Source organism: Excalfactoria chinensis, chromosome 3 (assembly GCF_039878825.1).
Source record: "Excalfactoria chinensis isolate bCotChi1 chromosome 3, bCotChi1.hap2, whole genome shotgun sequence".
In the NCBI taxonomy this organism is placed as follows: domain Eukaryota; kingdom Metazoa; phylum Chordata; class Aves; order Galliformes; family Phasianidae; genus Excalfactoria; species Excalfactoria chinensis.
In genome coordinates, this window is record NC_092827.1 from 3905299 (window position 1) to 3926512 (window position 21214).

General features: G+C 41.0%; 1 protein-coding gene across 3 annotated transcripts in view; it reads right to left on the reverse strand.

Annotated features, from left to right (window-relative positions):
- Nucleotides 1–21214, reverse strand: part of MSRA (methionine sulfoxide reductase A) — a 253554-nt gene that overhangs the window by 91778 nt on the left and 140562 nt on the right. For 2 of the 3 annotated variants that reach the window (XM_072331485.1, XM_072331486.1), the window contains one exon: nucleotides 14346–14450. The exons of the other annotated variant lie outside the window; for it this stretch is intronic. In XM_072331485.1, coding sequence (XP_072187586.1) covers nucleotides 14346–14450 — 105 coding nt within the window. The remainder of the gene's footprint in view (nucleotides 1–14345; nucleotides 14451–21214) is intronic. 3 annotated transcript variants of the gene reach the window in all.

The window sequence follows — 21214 nt, forward strand, 5'->3', positions numbered from 1 at the left end:
TGGTGATTGTGATTTATGTTGTGCTTAAGCATTAGCATTCTCCAGATCTACTTATTGCTTAACAAACTACTTAAGAACTGACTGGGGAGTAGGCAGCAAAAATCTCTGCAAATGGATGATCACTACATGGTATGACAGTTTCTAGCATGTATTTCAAGAGTGCACTATAGTATGAGTTCCTGTTCATGGCAGTCTGAGTGGGAAGGTAAAAAAGATCATTTAATCCATGCACACTCAACCATTACATAGAGATAAGAAAGCGATAATTTCAATTAATTTATCAAAGAGGAGAATTGACTCTGATTTATCAAAATGCAAATAGGGAAATAACCTCAAAGACAAGGCACTTTAGTCTTGCCAAAACTGCATGAGAAGATGGAACAACTGAAAGCAAAAGGACTCAAAATCCAAGGCAACATCAAAATAGTGAAGAGTATTCATCATGTGAACAACATACCAATAACCACATCCCTTTCTTGATGGTTTCATAACAACTTGTATCTAAATCTACCATGATAAGTAGCCAACACATAATCTGCCAAAGCCACAAAGACTACAAGATACTGAAATGAAACAAATTCCATGAGCACGGACATAATCAAGCACCACTGTTACTATTGTTATTTCTAATGTACTTCACATGCGCAAACTTACTTCTCAAAGGTCCATCACCGAGTTTTTAAAGCCCTCTGGCAACTCTTGTTGAGATTCACTGACTCCTGAGTAGCAAACAAGGCAGGAAATTCAATTTACTAAACAACTGCGGTAGGATGATTGAGTTTAACAATCTTGTCTTTGTCTGAAAGAATTGCTACTAAATCAGAAATGATCTCTGCTTGGCCATCTAAAAATCCCACCGTGTCATTTGTAGTTAACTCTCCTTCCTTTGCTGGAATGTCATTCTTAGTTTGTCTGTCATGCCACGCTGTCTCACTGTGTTAAAATAATACCACAGTTATGCTCATGAGGCTTCAGAGAGGGATGAAAAAACATGAATAATTAATTTAATAAAGACGCTAAAGGTATTGGAAGATATTGTGTACTGCTCAATCAGAAGCCATTCATATCAGATCATCAGCTTTGCTGCCACTGACTCCAGCTGCAATGGATGCATGCTGGACTTCCCTCTTTAAGGGATGCAAATGATTTTTCTATTAGTTTCAAATTGAAACAGTGAATCAGGTTTGTGTAAATCCCCACTACTGGAATAAGAAGTAATACCTAGAGAACATACACTGAACATCTTCAGTACATGATGATCTTCTGCACAGGGGAACGCTGACTGCCTCTAACTCTTCTTCAACAAGATGCCTTACAGTCATTCAGTGTGCAAAACCTGTCAACATAGGGACAGGAATTATGGTCGATCAAAACTATTTTCCTCAAGGATGTAATACATGGGGAGATCTTTCAGTAGGGCCTGAACTCCCTCAGCTTTAAATAAAACATCACAGAATCGTAAGGGTGGGAACGGAGCTCTGGAGATCATCTAGTCCAACCCCCTGCTAAAGCAGGATCCCAGATGCCAAGTCTTTTATTCTTTAACGTGTAAGAAACATAGCTATGGTTGTGACATAGACAACCTGGCAGAGTTTTGGGAGCTACCCAATGTCCCTGCCATGAAGCAGATGAAGCCACAACCTGGGTGATTTACCTGTGCAATGAGAAGAGAGATGAAGAGAGAGATGAGTTCTTGAGCTCCATGTTGGGTCCCCAAGGGCTCAGAACGCCTTTGGTCAGCCCAAAGTTTGTTAGATCACCCCGTTTCATGTGGCTGTAAGACAGTGACTGGCAAAAATGCAAATATCTGTCTCCCTGAGCAGGACATCAGGAACACATCCATCAGTAACAGGAACAAATACATCCTGGAGTCAAAAGGCTGGCATTTGCTGTTGATACCTAAGGCAAAGAAAATCAGTTTCCATGCTGAAGACAACAATAAAATTCTCCCATTAAAGGGACGTTGAGGTAGAGATGCCGATTTTAAAACTGATAGACAAGCACAGAGTTTGCATTCCTCTGGCAAGATGATGGAAAATTACACGGTTTTGGATCTGGTTGCATGGTGCCAAGGAGCACAAGCCCAAAACCCAATGCCTGGCATCAGACAGTCATTGTAAGCTCTTGTCTCTAGAGAACCAGGATGAATGAGGGCATTTGGAGCTCTAAATGCATTTTAATCTTGGGCACAGATCATATTTAGGAATTTCACTTTGGCTGACCAAGCATCTCAGTGGTTCTCAGTCTGGACCACTCTTGAGACCGTAAAATTTCCTCCCTGTGCCAGCAGAGATTAGAATACCAATTAATCAAAAATGCCCCAAAGAGCTGAATGCTTGCTCTGACCACCTCTGATAAGTAGGAGAAACAGAAATTTGTGAGCATGGGAATGGCAGTTGTAGCGCTATCCCAGTTTGTGCAAAAGATTGAGAGTGCCACGCAATGAAAACACACATGTAGATGGCCACTGGAGAAATCATCCTTTCCCAAAATGTAGAAAACAGACAAAGAAATGACTCTAAAAAGTCCTCTTACCAACAGTTCGATACCACCTGAAGCACCTGTGTAGGAATGACTTAGTTTGGATCTCCTGTCTTTCCTGTGACATCTAAGTAGCAAATACCAGCTCTTCTTTGATTTGGATGATCAAAACACATGAAAGCATCCCTGTTTCTATGCAGCTCATCAGTGCTTTCACTCCCACATTTTCTACATCTTGTGAAATTTATTATGTATTCTTGGTCAAAGAGTTGCTCCTTTAGAGCAGCTGTCCTGCTATCATGCCAAGCTTGAACTTATACTGAGATGCTTCTTAGGTGGGTGCCTCTCCTTCCTCTCCAACTTCATGGCATCTACCAGGCAGTAAGAAATAGGTAAACCCAAAGCATTAATAACAACACATACCTCCCAATACTTATTTTCTTTCCCTTTAGAAATGGAAAACTCACTGCAAACATACAGAACCTTTCCAAACAGTGATTTTTGAATACATCCCTATGGAGGGATGAAGCAAAATATACTTCATTTTTGGCTAAATCAGGAATTTCTTCTTTAGACTCGACCCTCTAAAGACTTGAAAGTGATACCTGTGCAACACTCCTTATCTTCTCTCCATTTAAAAATAATAATAATAATAAAAAAAAAGGTAATGGCATCATTAGTCAACTGTGCTCTTCTTAAGAGTATCCCAAGCAAAATGGAGATAAATGGCTGAGGTCTATTATGGTCTTCCGTGCCACCTACTGAAATTTTAAAGGGCAGTTCATAGCTCTTATTTTTATCTTCTTTTTTTTCCCCCCTTAGATTTATAGGCTCTCCTGCAGCTGTCACTTATTTTCTTAAACCCACAGAAACCTGATACACTGATTGGTCATTTTCTTTCCCCCAGTCAATGCTTGCTGAGTTAACGCTAATATAACTCCTTCCTCCAGCTCATCATATAATTATTTAGTAAAAATCAATTGCACCGTGTCACCCCGGCTTGATGTCATCACTCACTGTAATGATTACATCCATACAGTTTAAAAGTTGCCAAGGGAAAGTGAAACTCTTTATAGCGTATGATTAAAGGAGAAAAATGTTAATAGAAAAGAAGGTAGTGACTGCGCTGTGGATTGAGAGTTCTTGATGAATTTCAAGGTGCTGAAGCACCTGAGGGATAAATGAGATAAGAAAGAAAAGGTTACGATACAATAATGAGTTTGTACACATTAAAGGAAACACACTGTCAATAGGAAACAAGCTTTACAGAGCTTTCAGTACTGAAGGTTTTCAGTGTCAAGAAAGATACTACAGTTTTGGTCTTCCCCATTTGCTTTGGGAGCACAGCTTTCCCTATAAATTCTGACTTGTATATATACTTAGTACATCACGTCTACAATGTTTTTAAAATGAAAACACACATACAGCTTCAGATGCAAAGAATATCCGGTGATGGGCATTTTTTTTCCTTAATCTTTATCAAATCACAAGATTACCAGGTTTTCTGGTGCATCAATAAAGCTAAAATAGAAGCAGGGATATGCTGGTGTAGGAAGGGACCCATGGATGTCTCTAGTCCAACCCAGCTGCTCAAAGTAATGTCAGTTCAAGTGGGTTTTCCATGACCTCATCCCATTCCATTCTGAATATTTCCAAGTATGAAGACATCACAGAACACTTCCTAAGGATTGCCATTGCTGGTGTAAAAGGACTTTGTCAAAAACAGTCTCTAAACACTCAGTGGATGAAATAGCAGAAGCTGCAGACTTTAAGAGAACCTTTTTCTGACAACAGATCCATCATTAATGCTGCAGCATACCCCAAAATATGGACACAAAGGAGAACATACTCCATCATTTTTAGTGATAACATTATGTGGGAATGGGATGAATTACTGCCACAGTTCATAATTTGATGCAACAAGAAACCTTGTCTACTCCCATCACTGATGGCTAACACACTGCTAAAACCAAAGCAAAGTAACAGTAGTACACTCACAGGGGATCTATCTCTAAACAATTTTCTTTCTTCTTTTCTTTTTTTTAGTATTATTACTCAAAAGAGAATCACAGAATCACACAACGGTTGGGTTGGAAAGGACCTCAAGGATCATGAAGCTCCAAACCCATGCCGCAGGCAGGGCCACCAACCTCCACATTGAATACCAGCCCAGGCTGCCCAGGGCCCCATCCAACCTGGCCTTGAACACCTCCAGGGATGGACGGGGCATCCACAGCCTCTCTGGGCAGCTGTTCCAGCACCTCACCACTCTCATACTAAAGAATTTCCTCCTGATATCCAACCTAAATCTTCCCTCCTTCAACTTAAAACCATTTCCCCTTGTCAAAAGTTCTCTATATGCTTTATTATTATTTAAATCAGACATAACATTGTTTAAACGCATTTTTCAATGCTCTTTGACCTGTGAATGAGATGCATGATCTACCTGAGCCCACGTAAAACCACAGTTTAATTATTAATGAGTGTCACAACGTATTAAATGCTACTGGAGGAGAGGAATTTTAATCCATTTCTAATTATTAATTGATAATACACCTTTACCACTAGTGCAGAGAACAGACAAATGGAATGGTGAATATATATGTGAGTCATCCTTCATGACATTAAACTTACTGCAGAGGAACTTTTTTGCTTAACTGTAATTAAAAGTTATATGATTAGTTTTTGAAAAGGTTTTAGGCTTCTGTAATAAATAGACATTAGGCCCTATCAGAGATGCCTTCTCTTAAAAATCTTTCTCAGGGCTGGATGAAGTTGGAGCAGGAGTGAAAGCCATAACTTTTAGCAATAATTGATGTAACTGATGCATCTGCAATTAAGCTTCCAGGCTTCAACAACCAAAAACTGACTGCATACGTTAGGGTGAGTCAACTGTATTGACTAGACTTCCATTATCAGCCACAGAAGCTCCATGGAAATATCTATATCTGAGTGTCTCTACCTCAAGCTTTATCCCATCTGACATGACAGGGAAATCCAAACTAACATAGTGGTAGTGTTCAACACCAAATAAATGCAAGGAGCAGAGATATCTGCAAAAACCTGGAGGACGTGATGTGAGGCATATGGAAGCCCTGCACTTTCTAAAGCACAGCTGAAAGGCAGCTGGTGTGGCAAAAGATCTCCCTGTTTAGACATCTGAGTTGGGGCACCATTGCCTCGTTCTTCATGGATTCACCCTGTTGTGGTGCTTGCAAAAAGCTGAGCAGCTACTGATAAAGAGAGTAAATGTAACTAAGAAATGCAGAAATTCTGATCAGGAATTATATAGAGCTCAGCAGTGGAATCTCACAGATTTGTTATTATTCTCTTTATTTGCCTTTTCCTTTCTCTTCTAACTCTCTTCCAATCTAAACCTGCTATGATCCAGTAGGTGTTACTGCAATGGTAAGAAAAATAATTAGAGATAATAAAAATAACAGTGTTGTCATTTGCTTTTATCAGCAGATAAACTCATGGGACACTGCTCTCTCAAAATACAGACAAGTCTGCTCTTATAAATATGCAAGAGAAAATTGCAAGCAGAGAAAAACAGTCATTCACTGAAAATACTGTTGTTTAGAATAGAGTCGGCTTTGACCTCTTGTACCTAATTATACATGAAAACAAAGATTAAAAGCCTACTAATAATCACCATAAACTATGATTAATGATACCACGCTTCAGTGCCGCGGATTTCTAGACCCAAGTATACTAAACTCACTGGTGGGTTACTTGAAGAAGAAAAGAAATGTTTGGTTTCATTTTGTTCTAATTTTGTTTAATTGTACAAAGATTGGGATCATTCATCACAAAATTCTGCAGGAAAAAAAAAGACCTTAGTTTACCCTTTTCTAATGCTGTAAATGCGCGTGCAGACGTAGCTGCTGTTATTCACACCGCATGCCCTTTGATTTCTTTGAAATCTGAATGCTAATGATGGCACTCAGACATTGAGAAGTCCAGACCTTCCTTCAGTGCTCACTTAACAAATGAACAGACATGAATTAAAATGAATGTTTCCTTACTCTTCCTTTCCTCCTCCTCTTCCCCTCTGTTACAATCACATCTACGCTGTAATTGTGCACTGATGCAGAAGGGATCTCAAGGAACCTTGTAGTAGAATAGATGCATTTTCCAAAGTCGTTCTTAGCAGACATAGAAACCATAAACAAAAGGAATTCCCTCAGGTGAGTGGTAGGTCCATGTTTCCCGCAGCACAACAGTCACATTATCCTCAATGGAATAAAAGACCAACACCATGGCCCTTCTTATCTTCAAGGCACCATTTTATTTAGCAATACTGAAAGGGAAAGTTTGCTTTTAGTAGTTCTGGAAAACTGGATGACACATTGTTGTCGCAAATGAAAGAAATAAAGTACCAGTAGTTTAAAGTGAAGAAGAAATCAGAACGCAGATGGAATTCTGCCCTTGAGCCAGAATTGCTTCACTTCATAATGCAAACTCTTCAGCAATCTCAGCAAGCACTATACAGGCTAATGCTCCCCTTCATTAAAAAAGATGCAAAGTCAAATCTCAGCTTCTCACTGTGCCGTGGAAAACAACAGCTCCTAAACTGGAAATTTAGGTCAGAAAAAGTCTATTCTAATTTATATGGATAAAAAGAGTCTAGTATGCAAATAAGGTCATGTCAGCTGAAGTTCCTGGGGACGCAAAACAGCCTTATAATAAGTATTTTTAATGCATATTTTGTTCTAGAGGAAGGACAAAGAATGGGAACAGCACATCATTACGATCATCAGTTCTTGAAAGAAGAGAAGCTGCATTCTCAAAGCTCAACAGCACTGAAGCACTACAAAGAGTATTTCTGCTGCTTACTTTGCAAACAGTATAGACCACAGATGAAGAGATATAGACCACGTACGAAGAGATTATGGACAGGAGACCACTAAATTGGTTGCTGGAGGGATGGCTAGACATCCGTCAAATAAGTCCCACCAATGAGATCTCATAGAACCACAGAATAGTTGGGTTGGAAGGGACCTCAAGGATCACAAAGCTCCAACACCCCCCCCACCACAGGCAAGGTCACCAACCTCCACATCTAATACCAGCCCAGGCTGCCCAGAGCCCCATCCAACCTGGCCTTGAACACCTCCAGGGATGGATGGGGCATCCACAGCCTCTCTGGGCAGCTGTTCCAGCACCTCACTGCTCATTTGGTAAAGAACTTCCCCCTGATATCCAGCCTAAATCTTCCCTCCTTGAGATTTCATTGGTAAGAGCAGGAATTAGAATATATTCCATATTTCCATTGTTGAGTATCCAGTTCTGCACAAACCAATGCACATTTATCATCACTGAGTATCAGTGCATTGATTTCCATGGCTTTTTTGATTTATCTACACAGAGCTGGGTTTTACTCCTTTCTTCCAAGAGCCCACTGGTATCATCTTTACCACAGATTTAATTAGTATCCCCTCCACTATATCTTCCAAGTCATTAATGAAAATATTGAAGAGTATGGAACCAGGAATGGCTCCCAAGGGGGTCTGTAATTATATTTTGAATATATATAATGTGTCTGGTGACAATAGGTTTCTGTTTCTACTGACTTCTGTTACATCTTGTGATAATGCTGAAACCATCAGGGCTTATAATAACATCTGAAGTAGAAGGCAAGTGTGTTTGTGCGTCAATCTGAGACTTGAAGACTTCATTCAAATTATAAAGGGGAGAGATTCACAGAAATCTAAAAAAAAATAATCAAAAATGAATATATTTTACATGGAGAGATATTTTTTTTTCCCCTTTAATCTCTAAATGAAGTTACAGGCCTGTAGCAGAATACATAATGTTGGTTTAGGGTCGTTGCAGCATTTTTTATGTGTACAGCTGTTCTTCCACTGGTGTAAGTAGACACATCTGCTCATTAGCAATACAATGTCATTTCTAGTGTCTAATTTTAATTATTTGCAGATGATAGATTCCTTATGCGATGTCTAAAAAAAGTAGTCCTTCAAAACTGGTGAGAAATAAATATACCCTCTGCATCTAAAACGGGTCAGCACAATGAAAACCAGACAGTAATCTGGAGAATTCATGTATCAGCACTAAGGCTAAATGCCAAACTGTTTGGAAGGTCACAGGGAGGGGAAACAGCTCATACATCTCTTCTTTATCTTGGATACACAAGACTTATGGACTAAGAGGTGTTCTGAATGAATCTGGCAGGTGATGAGTTTGTTGTAGTACAGATGGTCCTTAACTGCTGGAAAAATATCAGTTCTGCTTACATTTCCTGGACAAACACAGGCAAGATAAGGACTTCTTCATGACAGAAAGGACAAATGAGATTACTTACCACTAACTTTGGTTCTCTGTATACTCAAGAAATGAATAAAAGTAATCTTCTAGAAGCTCTTACGCAGCAGTGGCCATGGGTATCTTTGCCCTGCAACCTTGTGTCAGAGGGCTGCTAAGGCCATTGGGCCTTGCCTTCCCCTCAGCTCCTTCAACTACCTGAAATGCAAGCAAAAGCCAGAAGCAGAAATGAAAAATAATAGGATTTGTGTATATAGAGAGAACTGAGAACTGCAGCAGTTGGGAAGGACTGGATACTCTCGATAAATACATGAAGGAGAACTACCAAAACAAGTGTAAGGTTTTCAAGAGAGGAAGGCGTGAAAGGACATGAGTGGATTTTTCATTGCTCCAGGTATGTTTTCGAAATGAGGAAATAGTATTTGGGGTGTTTTTTTCTGCTTAAAAGAAATGTACAACTACTGAGGCAGAGATGTGGCACCGAGGGACATGGGGTAGGCACGAGGGTGATGGGTTGATGGTTGGATCTGATGATCAAAGTGCTCTTTTCCAACCCCAGTGATTCTATGATTCCATGATTCTACAAAAGCAGCAAAGAATCATCCTTTAAAGCTGCCTCAGATTGAGCTGAAATCTCTGATGCGTGTAAGACTTCAGTCTTCCAAAGAATCAACATAATAATAATAATGGCACTATGCTTAACAGGAATCCTGCTTGTACCACAACAAACTGATTCATCCTGTTTCATAAAGATGTTTCCAGAGACTTGGAGATATCGTTTCTGACTCTTCTCAGAGTGGCCAAACTTTCTGATCAGATAAAACACATCGTTTTCTTCCCTGAACATAAGTAAGGTTGAGTTTCCCAACTGGCTCACACACTGGCAGGCATTGCTGGTGCCAGAAGGACAGTCTCACTAGCAGTTGTGCTCCTGGCAATGGAAGTCCAGGCTCAAAGCTACATTTCAGTTCATGCAGGGTTAGTTTTCAGCTTGAACAGAGGATTTTGTGGCTGTCAGTGTCAGCATGAAGAAAGATGTGGCATCCTACAGACAGGTCAAAGATTAGTTCTCAGAAAGCGTGAAAACAGGCTGAGGCACAACACTAACTGATGGGCTGAAAGTGGACGCACAGCATGGAGGTGCCAGCAAATCCATCGTAAGGATGCAATTTGGAGGAGATGGCCAGGTTTATATAGAAAAAGAATCTGGAAGGCTCTAAGAAAGGTGCCTTTGGTGCAAAAACAGGGCAATACAGAATCTGCTCCATGCCTCTGTAACTCTACAACGTGATGCACAAAGCAAACAGCTGGAGGATTCAACAGTGTTTTTAGCATATGACATTCACCCTCTTTTGCTGCATCGGCCACAAAGAAGCAACCACCTCAAGCACTTCTAGAGTTGTACAGAGCATTCCCATTACAGATAAGATTATTCCTAGGAGAGAAGGAATGCTGATCTGTGCAGTAGAGGCTGAACAGAGATGACAACCATATGTCACTTGGCAGAATTCAATGGTTTGTTTGTTGCTTTTTCAGTATCCCAAATGTAATGAATTATAAAATACAGCCTAAATTAATAGTCAAGGAGGACTTTATCAGGGCCCCACACTTAGGAGATGCTCATCTGGGACAATCTCTTTCAACTCATAAGCTGTTTGACTGATCAAAGGTTCTTGCTTTTCAGTAGTCTTCTGTATAATACTCAGACTCAAGAGCTTCATGAAACAAGAGCCAGGCTGCCTCCCAGAGAAACCTTGAATCCCGGTGAGATGTCTGCCTCATCTTGAAGGCAGGAGGTCCAACTGCTTGGAAAGCAGAACTCCTGAATATTAATACGCTCTTTCAACAACGAATGATAGGACTGCCTGTCTGTATCCTTTAGCAGTTGGTACCACCCAGATCGATATTTGAAAGGTCCTCCATTGCAGCAGAATCTGAAACAATACAAGTGCATATTTCCATATTTGATGTTTAATGACGCTGGGACAACTAGACAAGTCCATTGTTTCTGTGGGGGACATGATGGCTTAAATGGCATTAACCCGACTTCTGGGGGAAAGATAAGGCAGTGCCACAGACGGAGCTTTTGTATTTCTGAGTGAGCACTATACTCAGCAAGTCCAGCGCTTTCTGCCTGTATGAGACATTGGATTCATCTAAAGAGTGTGCTGAATTTCATGAATAAGAAATCTTTCTGATTTAACTGCTTGGTAAAAGCCTTCCCTTTGACGGACTGAGCTGCATTCCCGTAAGGCTGGCTAAATAAGACTTTGCACACAGCTGAATTTCAGGAAAGAAGAAAAATATCACAGGTCAGAGAGATAATTCTCACTTTCAGTATCTTTACAGAAAACCACGTTTCCCATAGCAAGATAAAAGGAGGGAGTGGGTACAAATCAAGGTGAAGAAATAATTCCACCTTACTAAGTTTCTAGTGCTAACGGCCACAACTTGAGAAAGATATATAGCGTATCATCCCTACTCCATAAGACAAAGAAACTTGAAATTGGGACCTAGTAGTTTAGTTTTTCTCAAACAAAGAAAGTCTGCAGCGAGGTAGTGAGCTTTACAAGGACACTCAACAGTTCAGCAATAAGCAATCATAAAAATGCATTGGTAAAGCAATCTGTCCACATCAGCCATGTCTGGAGCACATGAAGGCTTCAGTGGCTGTCATCATCTCCATGGGTAAAGCGATGCCCTCATGTTCAGAACATTCTTACAAAAGAACCATTTGGAACTTTTGCCAAGTCAAGCTAGGATAAATCACAGAATCATAGAATCCAAGAATGGCCTGCGCTGAAAAGGAGCACAATGACCATCTGGTTCCAACCCCCTGCCATGTGCAGGGTCACCAACCAGCAGCCCAGGCTGCCCAGAGCCACATCCAGCCTGGCCTTGAATGCCTGCAGGGATGGGGCATCCACAGCCTCCTTGGGCAACCTGTTCAGTGCGTCACCACCCTCTGGGTGAAAAAATTCCTCTTAATGAAGGCTTAGCTCTGTTTATACCAGGCACCACAGAGCCACACAGATTCCTGAGGTAGCTGTGAATGACTTGGGTATCCACACTGCAGCATCATGCAGAGATATTAGCTTACGTCCCAGAAGGAATACGGTCACATTAGTGTGGCTCCGTGCCCAGGCTAATTAGGTGATGTTTCCCCAGTTGCCAGAAATCAAGAAGTGAATCATACATCTGCCAGCATCCAACCTTCTTCTGAAAGCACTGACTGGAACTATTCTGAACCTCAGTTATGTGAGGATGTAAAGCGAATACAAAGATGTCATTATTATTATCTTGTTTTAAAGCCAGAAGGAACCTTAATTTCATTTGCCACAACTACTACATTATGCCCAATACTTCAGCCAACCTAATGTAGGGAAGCTCTTTAGAGACCAAGCTACTGCATCTGTGCCACACAGAGTGACCAACCAAACACACCCAAAGGCAAGACTACAGCAGTGGCAGAGAACTGGTTAGGTTGTAGTTTCCCTGATTACATCAGCAGAGATCCATTCCTCATGCTTTTCTGGAAGGCAAAAAAAACCATACAGCTCTGGTCGTCAGTTCCTAGCTCTGGCAATTGGGATGAAACCCATCCTATGAGTAATACACACTCATAGAGAGGCCAGGTTATGGCCAATTGCTGAGAATCCAAATCAAAAAGAACAAAACTAGAACTAACCCAGCGGTAGGATGGGATAAAATGCCTTACTGAAACCTACAAGCAAACCACAAAGGTCCTGAAGCACGATGTGAAGACGGATATTGTCTCAAAGCAAGAGTTTCAAGGGTGGTGCAAGCACATCATTCTGAACACAAATATAAAGGAAGGGGTTGGTCAAGGACAGACATAAATCAACGCATCCCAGAACACGCCTCTGCCACCACACATTGTCTATGTGAGCTTCTTCTTATGAACTGAAGCTAGCTCTTCTTTCAAACGATAAATGACCTCATGTTGAAGACTTGAAACGATGGTGACGGAAAAAGAATCCAGTGCTTAATTACACTGCAAGCTGCAAAAAGATTTCATCCTGAGGTGGAACTGGACTGAATGTCCAGTTATTGTATCTAGTCATGGTCCACCTGTGGTTGGATTGTCAGTCTCACAATGATGTTTGACGTTTGAACGTGTCCTTTTTCTGTTCTATAACCCTTGGTAGGTCAACACAGAAAGGACACAAAATGTTTCTAAGAAAGGCAACAAAGCAGTGAAGATTCTGGAGCACAGATCCTAGGTGTTACAGGGAGTGGATGAGGGCACTGGGATGGGTCAGTCTGGAGCAGAGGAGCTCAGCGGAGACCCCATTGCTTTCTCCAGCTCCTGAAAGGAGGCTGTGGTGAGGTGGGGGTTGGCCTCTGCTCCCAGGTAACAGCACTGGGACAAGAGGTAATGGCCTCAGGCTGGATGAGGAGACATTCAGGTTGGATATTAGGAAACATTTCTTCTTAGATAGTGGTAATGCATTGGAACAGGCTGTCCAAGGAGATGGTGGGTTCACCATCCCTCAAGGTGTTCAAGAAAAGGGTAGGTAAAGCACTTAGGAACACTGGCTTGGTGGGCATGGAGATCCCGGGTTGACACTTGGATCTGATGATCTCAGTGGTCTTTTCCAGCCTTAACAAATCCATGAGATCTTACTGGCTGCCTCCAGAAAGCCTCCTCACCCTGACTAAGGCTTCCCTTTTCACACAGGCAGGAGCTGCAATAGCAATTTTTTGTCTTCCTGCTGCACTCTGGGCTCAGTGGAAGACACTTCATCCACAAAAGCCCCTGGATCCTTTTCAGAGTTAGTGACTCTCGGGGTGGTGTCCCATTCTGTAGGTATCATCTGCGCTTTTTGTCACCAGATGTGGTAACAAGTGGCATAATTATGGTAGCTGTTAAAATATTGAAATGAGCTGCTGCACCAAGTATTTCTAGAAAACGGTATCAAGTGTGATGCTTATTGAGACTATATAAACATGTGCAGTGTTTTCCCAGCACAGTTTCCCATTTATGTTTGCACAGATGTGTATAAAGTCACCACAAAATCTCTTCCAAGAGAGATGAATCGAAAGGTTTGAGGAAGGCAAAGAGACAGAATGCTCTGCTCAGCACATCACCTCCGACATCTTCTGTTCATTTTTGTGGCTAATGGTAAAAAAATAATCACCGCCATTGGAAAATACAGCAAAAAAAATTTTGTATATATTTTACACAGTATAAATTTTCTCAGCATAACCAAAAAAAAATATGGCCACATTTGAAGCTGCAAAGAAACATGCTTTAAATTAAGGGACAAAAGGAAGAAATTGTCATAATCAAAGCTGAGAAAAAAAATATTCTATTGTCTGCTGTGTCTCTCTGTGGGAATTTTCCCAGCACAGACAGCTGTAAAGGAGGAGGGGTATTGTGAGTTTCTGTACTCTCATTCTCTCTCTTTCTCTCTTTCTCTGTCAATAAATGTCTGCAATCATATTCTCGAGCTCCGGTGTGATTTCAAGGTTCATCTCTTCCATGCAGCTCAAACACTAATTATCCCAGCTGTAATTAGTGAGATAATTAAATACTGGCTCACTCATCACTCTACCTTGTGTCGGGTCATGATTCTCCCAGAAGACCTTGAGCAGTTTCTCAAAGCTGATGTTTTCTGGCTGATATACCACTCGTACAGCCTCTGTGTGGCCAGTTCTACCTTAAAAGACAAAATCAGATCCTATTAGTGAGAATTAGCTGCCGCATACCCATTATTTTAAATATTGAGATCAAAAGCACAATCCTTTGTTTCCCTTTTTATTATTTTTAATGCATTTTTAAAGGCATGATCTTCTTATATACAACGTTTTATGTACATAGTAGCCCTATGATATTTATAGGGTTGGACAAGGCCATCACAAAACATACCAGACAGAGTAAAAACAAGGTAAGACAGTGATATTTTTACAGACGTTTGTCAAGTTTCAGCAGTAAAAAAAACAGAATACCTCTTAAATATTTGCACCGGACAATTAGTAAAATATTACTTAGTATTCTACATATAATATTAATATATGAAAGAGTATGAAAAAAGATGAAAAATACAACACCTACACTGTCCTGACAGTAGGAAACTGGGTTTCACCAGCAATAAGGTAAGATATGGGTGAAATAATTGATAGTGAAGACTAAGTTCAAAGGCACGTTTACACAAGATGATACAAAAAATTCCAAGCTAGTCTATATCAGCCAACACATTGATCCCAGCGGGCCTCAGAAAGAGTCAAACAGCTCCTAATTGAACTTTGTGGCAGCAGATAAAGTTCAAGGAAGGTAATCAGGGATTACTTCACATTAAAAGACATTATTCCTGTATTTCAGTTACTTTATGGCTCAGATTCTTTCATTCTTTATTATATTATTGAAAGATTAAGCTTCTTAAAACATAAAGTATCTGGCCGCGTAATTTTCTTCAGCAATAATGAACAGATTGCTGAACACCCAGGCACTGCAAGGTGAGAGTCCATGGCACTGAGTGCTGCACAAGCACATATCAGAGATTTATAAACATAGGCATTTTTGTTGCCATAATATATCCATTATCAGGAAAAAAAACCCAACAACCCTATTCTCCAGTCAAATCGTAACAAGGAAATAATCAACCAAAGTAAGCTGGATGGTCAGAATTACTTTTAGGATGGCACATAATCGGCTGCTCGTTCAGGTTATGCCAGGTTTTTGTGTCATTCTCACCAGCATAAATTTCAGCTTTACCCAGCTGACTTCAACAGAACCGTCTGGAATTTCATGCAGTGCACTGACCAGGTGAATCTGGCCCATTGGTGGGTTCTGAATTAGCTGCCACCAAACATGATAAATCAGTCCATAAGTAACCAGGGAATGGTCAGTGAAAATGCCAGTCTGATAATAAGGGAAAAATCTGGGGGGGGAAACAATGGAAAAAAGTAGGAAGGAAATGAAACGGATGCTAAGACATATAAAAGGGAAGTAAGAGGGAAAAGTAAGACAGCATTATATCGGTTAATTGGGGCACATGAAAAGAAGAAATCCTAAATGAGGCACAGAGGGGTGGGCTAGCTATTAAAGGGGATTTAAAAGTGTAGGATTACATTTAGTCTAGAACACAGAGAAGTAAAAGGGGCATCTGGGATACCTGTAATGAAAACTTTGATAAAATCAATCTGGTTCCTGTCCAGAGTGTTTGACAATACAGCAAAGATAGGCACCCTGAGATTAAACGGCAAAAATGTACAAATTATATGTAACCTGTAGCTATAGCCACGCCATCCTGACCACCAGGATACTGTCCAGGCAAATGATGGCCCCATTCCTCTTTCATACGAGCTGTTCCTATTGAAGTGAACAGAAGCAATCCAATATCTGAAGGCAAATTCTGATGGCAGGGTAACTGAAAGGGATCGTACATTTAGTAGGATAAAAATAAAAGTCACAGAGTGTTGGCTTGATAGTAAAGTGAAATGGTCTTCCCATAGAATGGTGAGAACTGACAGCCAGCTTAGGTCAGGGAAGGAGTTTATTCTAAATTCCAAATTTTAACATGGGTTATCAGGGAAAATAATGGTTTTTTGCCTTAGCTGAAGACCAGCTCAGGCTTTGTATTGTTGCTCTGTATAAAGGAGAGCAAATGGACAACGGTGCATCCAGATTTTGCAAGCCCACTCCATGTAACTGAAAAGATTAAGGAGTGGCTTCTGACTTCATTATTTTTTTAAGCCAATGTGAAAGTTCTTATCACCCAGGAGTAAAACTGCTTGTCTAAGACAAGTAGCTTTAGATCACACGAGAGTTTCTTCAAGAACTTCAAAACAACAGAGGCATTACCTTTCCTCTCAATTGAAGCAGCAATTATATCTTGTCAACACTGTCTGCTCTGACTAATCCAGAAGTTCAAAGAATTAGCTTTCTTCTTTTCCTCTGAATAAGGAAATAGCAGCGCTACCCTAAGAACGCCGTAGGCTGACCTCGTGGAGAAAAAAAACAACAACCTTTAGATGTATGGCTAACAGACTGTTAGAACCTAGAGCATCTTTAAAATCAATATTCATCCTCACAGAGAAAGCAAGGAGATAATGCCTGCCGGTTTTATCAGATTCACCTTTAATTTTCCTCAAAGCCACTCCACAACCTACTGGGTTTCCTTTCCGAACATGGCATGGCTATTTCTACTATGAAGAATCTCAGCCGTTTGTGGTGGTCACACTGGATGTGACTCAGCTGAAGGCAAAGTGACAAAAGGAAATCAAAACTCTGTTTGCCTTCTTAGTTAATTTTTGGCATTAAGCTTCCCTGTTCCTACAGGGGAGTTGGATTTGAAGACCTGTAAGGTCAACAGTTCTACGGTTCTATGAAATTTGACGGCAAAAAACAGAATAACTGCAGTTCTCTTGGATTTATATGCTAAGTACACAACAGAGAAAGAACTGAGCAGGCATCAAAACAGCCAACCACACCTTTGTGCTGTAAGAAAACCCACCCATATTGAAACACTTCTAACCAAGTCTTTATTTGTAAGATTTCTTAAAATGGAGAGGCAGTAATCAAAGAAAAAAGCTACACGTCTTCTAAGGAGAGGTTTAAACCAGCTAACAGGGAACAGCTGAAACAGTTTAATTTGCTCAGTGATGGATGGCATTCTCTCAGTGATATTCAGCTCCTCAACTTCGTACTTCTTTCAGAATTTATCACAAAACGTCCATTTATATAAAGTCAGAGAGTCACGGTGTCCTCAGATCACCTATTGGTTTTAATTATCTGATTTTTAATATTCCACAGCAAAAGTGTGCTTTGTTCGAAGTTCCAAAAGTTCCAGGAGCCTCCTCCCAAGAGAGCTCAAACTTTGAAGCACATGATTTATCGAATCACTAAATGTAATTCAATTTGCTGTTAAATGTGCAAATGGGAATCCTTTATTTGTAGGTTCCAGTATCGGATTTCCAGCCATGGTGCTCAGTTCTCCTTCAGCTTTGGAAGGAGCTTAGCCATAGAAGAACCTTGCTGCAGCCGATAAGACTTCATTACACCATGGCAGGAAGGGCTGTGTGCCAACAGCAGCCTGTCTGTTTATCCTGTATCTATTTCCCACTTAGAAAACATAGCCACTCTCAGAGGATTAGCTACAGTGAGCTCTTTCAGTGGGGATTCAAACTCTGACAAAAACCTTCCTGTAAAGAGCAATGGAATAAAATAAAATAAAATAAAAAAAGACATCTGAGTGACACGTCAGTGCTTCCTTTCAATTCTTTTTCTCCCTAATAGTGTTTAGATTTTCACCTTCTTAATCATCTCCCAGGTGAGTGCCCGAGCCAATGGATTAGAGAACTGAGCTCATTCGTTTTAACTTGCTGCATGCAGTTCATTATTTCCTGCAAAGTAGAGCAACTTCAAAGGACTCCTCACCTGCCAGCACCCACGTGGCACGTGGGCTTTTCCTCCCAATGCTTCAGCCCTTGGTGAATTGGGTTCTGAAATTTATTCAACGCCAAAGCTATTCCTTCCTGCCCCACTTCTGACTTGCTTCTCTTTGCCCATTGAAACAAAGGGATGTGCCAGTGGTTAGACCAGCCCATGCCACTCCATCTACTATATGCATTATGCCCCACTGCTGGAGGTGTTCAAGAATAGCCAAGAAGGCCAACGGCATCCTGGCATATATCAAGAATGGTGTGGTGAGCAGGACTAAGGAAGTCATCCTGCCCCTGTACTCGGCATTGGTGAGGCCTCACCTCGAGTACTGTGTCCAGTTTTGGGCACCTCAGCACAAGAAGGACATGGAGGTACTGGAGCAGGTTCAGAGAAGGGCAACGAGGCTCGTGAAGGGCTTGGAGAATCAGCCCTATGAGGAGAGGCTAAGGAAGCTGGGGCTGTTTAGTCTGAGGAAGAGGAGGCTGAGGGGAGACCTTATTGTCGTCTTCCAGTACCTGAAAGGTTCTTACAGTGAGAGTGGGGCAGGTCTCTTCTCACTAGTGACATGTGACAGGACGAGGGGAAATGGCCTCAAGTTGCGCCAGGGCAAGTTCAGGTTGGATATTAGGAAGAACTTCTTTACAGAAAGGGTAGTTAGGTACTGGAATAGGCTCCCCAGGGAGGTGGCTGAATCGCCATCCCTGGATGTGTTTAAGAGCCGTTTGGATGTGGTACTCAGGGATATGATTTAGCAGAGGTTTTTTAGAGATGGGGTACTGGTTAGGCTGCGGTTGGACTTGATGATCTTCAAGGTCTTTTCCAACCTGGGTAATTCTATGATTCTGTGATTCTAAGGATGTTGGATGGGACCGTACGCAACCTGATCTGGTGTCTGACTTAGTGGCTGGCAACCTTGCCCACAGAAGGGAGTTGGAAGTGGATGATCTTTGAGGTCTCTTCCAACTCAAGTCATGCCATGATTCTGCAGTTCTATACAGTAAGGCACCACATATGGAGCTCAAGTACCAAAGTTAAAAGATGGTCTCATAGCTTCTCCTTATAGTTGTGCAATGAACTTTTCATAAGTCTCATATATTTTCTGGCACAAATGTCTAAATGTAACTGAAAGGAACAGGCAGCAGATTTTCAGCCGATGCACAATTCAGAGCTTATTGATTCTGGAGCTAAAACAATTTGTGCTAGCTAAAGCCAAGGCCCTAGTGAATATGTAAAGTATTATATGAAAAAGTAATAGGTCTTTTGAGCATCTGCTTCTCAAACCAGCCTGGGAATTTTTATTATCTTGTAGATATCATTCATTACATTTCCAGCTTCTCCTTAAGATAGCGATGTGTTAAACAAGCAAACAAAGGTTAGTCAAGAACACACTTGAGAAACCACCATGGGGACATTTTTAATTTTTTTGTTTTAATTTTTATTTTTTTTTAACCTTCCAAGTAACGAGTGTGAAAAGAATGGAAATAATAACACTCTGATAGACTTTCAGAGGGCAGAAGGCTCCATAATAGTGATATTATTTGACTTCCTGCCTAACATAGATTAGAGAATTTTTGTAGATGAAAAGTTACCTCCTGCTTTCCTGACCACTTTTCAGCTTTTGGGGGTGAGTTTTATACTGTTCTGAAGGTTGCTGTAAAACATTAAATGACACTAACATTTGCCTAACTTTTTTTCTGTGTGTGTTCTTACCTTCTTTATGTTTCCCAATTCTCTACAGACTTTGTCAGCTCCGAAATAGGAGATTATGTTTGGCTCGTTATCCCCTGTGAGTTTCTGATTCACTGCTTTACAAAATATAATTCTTTACCTTCTCAGTGTGATCCACACTGTTTTATACAGCTGTACTAAAATATATGTCAATCTTACAGAGAAGAAAACCAGTTTATCAACGTGGGCCAATTCTGAAGTTGTTAATCTAAATAAAATTTTACTTAAATACTTGAAAATTCTGCCCCCCCTAGAAAAACATCATGGGAAATAACACTTCTTCTAGTGCCCAGAGAAGGCAGCATGTACTGCAGCTACAATGTGATGCACATATTTCTCTATAAGTCTACTGATTGGTTTTAGTAGAGGATGGATGAATAACACAGTAAATGAAAATTCAAGAACAAAATATTAGGGAAAATCTCTTCTCTGAAAGTGTGGTGATGCACTGGGATGGGCTGTCCAGGGAGTCACCGTCCCTGGAGGTGTTCAAGAACAGTTGGGATGTGGGCAAGGTGAGTGTGGGCAGGGGTTGGGCTGAGTGGTACTGGAGGTCTTTTCCAACCTTAATAACTCTGTGATTCTGTATGTGTGCCTGCCCAGTATTTCTTCAGAGAATCAGGGAGTGATTGGAGCTGGAAGAACCCCAGGGTCCCTCTGGTCCCCCCATCCAGCCCCAGCAGGGCAATGTAGAGCAGGGTGCCCAGCACCACAGCCAAGGGCTGAGGGAGATCAACAAGGAGGAACCCCTACAGCTCTCTCCACCCTGTGCCAGGGCTCCAGCATCTTGGGGACCCTCCCTCCTTCAAGTGTATCTTTAACAGAAGAATCCATAGAAGGAAAATATGTACATACATAAACAGACACACACACATATATATCACCTGTAGGACAAAAGGAGACAACAAAACTTTACCACCTTTACCACCTTGTTCACTGTACACATAGGATATCTCTTGTTAGACCAAGGCCCCCACTACCAGCACTGCAGGTGGGATTAGCAGAATAGACTCTGGTCTAGGCAAGTGGGCTGAATGCTATTCATAGTTGGAATGCACTATATGTGCTTCAGGAGAGAATATTCTGATTTAATTTCAATTAAAAGGAATCTCAGCATCAAAAAATATTCCAGCACTTTCTTGTAGATGCCAGTGATAAGCTTCTTTACTATTTGTACTGGGAGAAATATCTAAGCTGTAGAGCAAAGGGTTTGGTTGTGATACAGGTTATCTCTGGTTTGAGTGGTGTTGTACAGCAGAGATCAGTGAACTGGATGAGTGGCCTTGCCTTAGGGATACTGTGCAACACAAC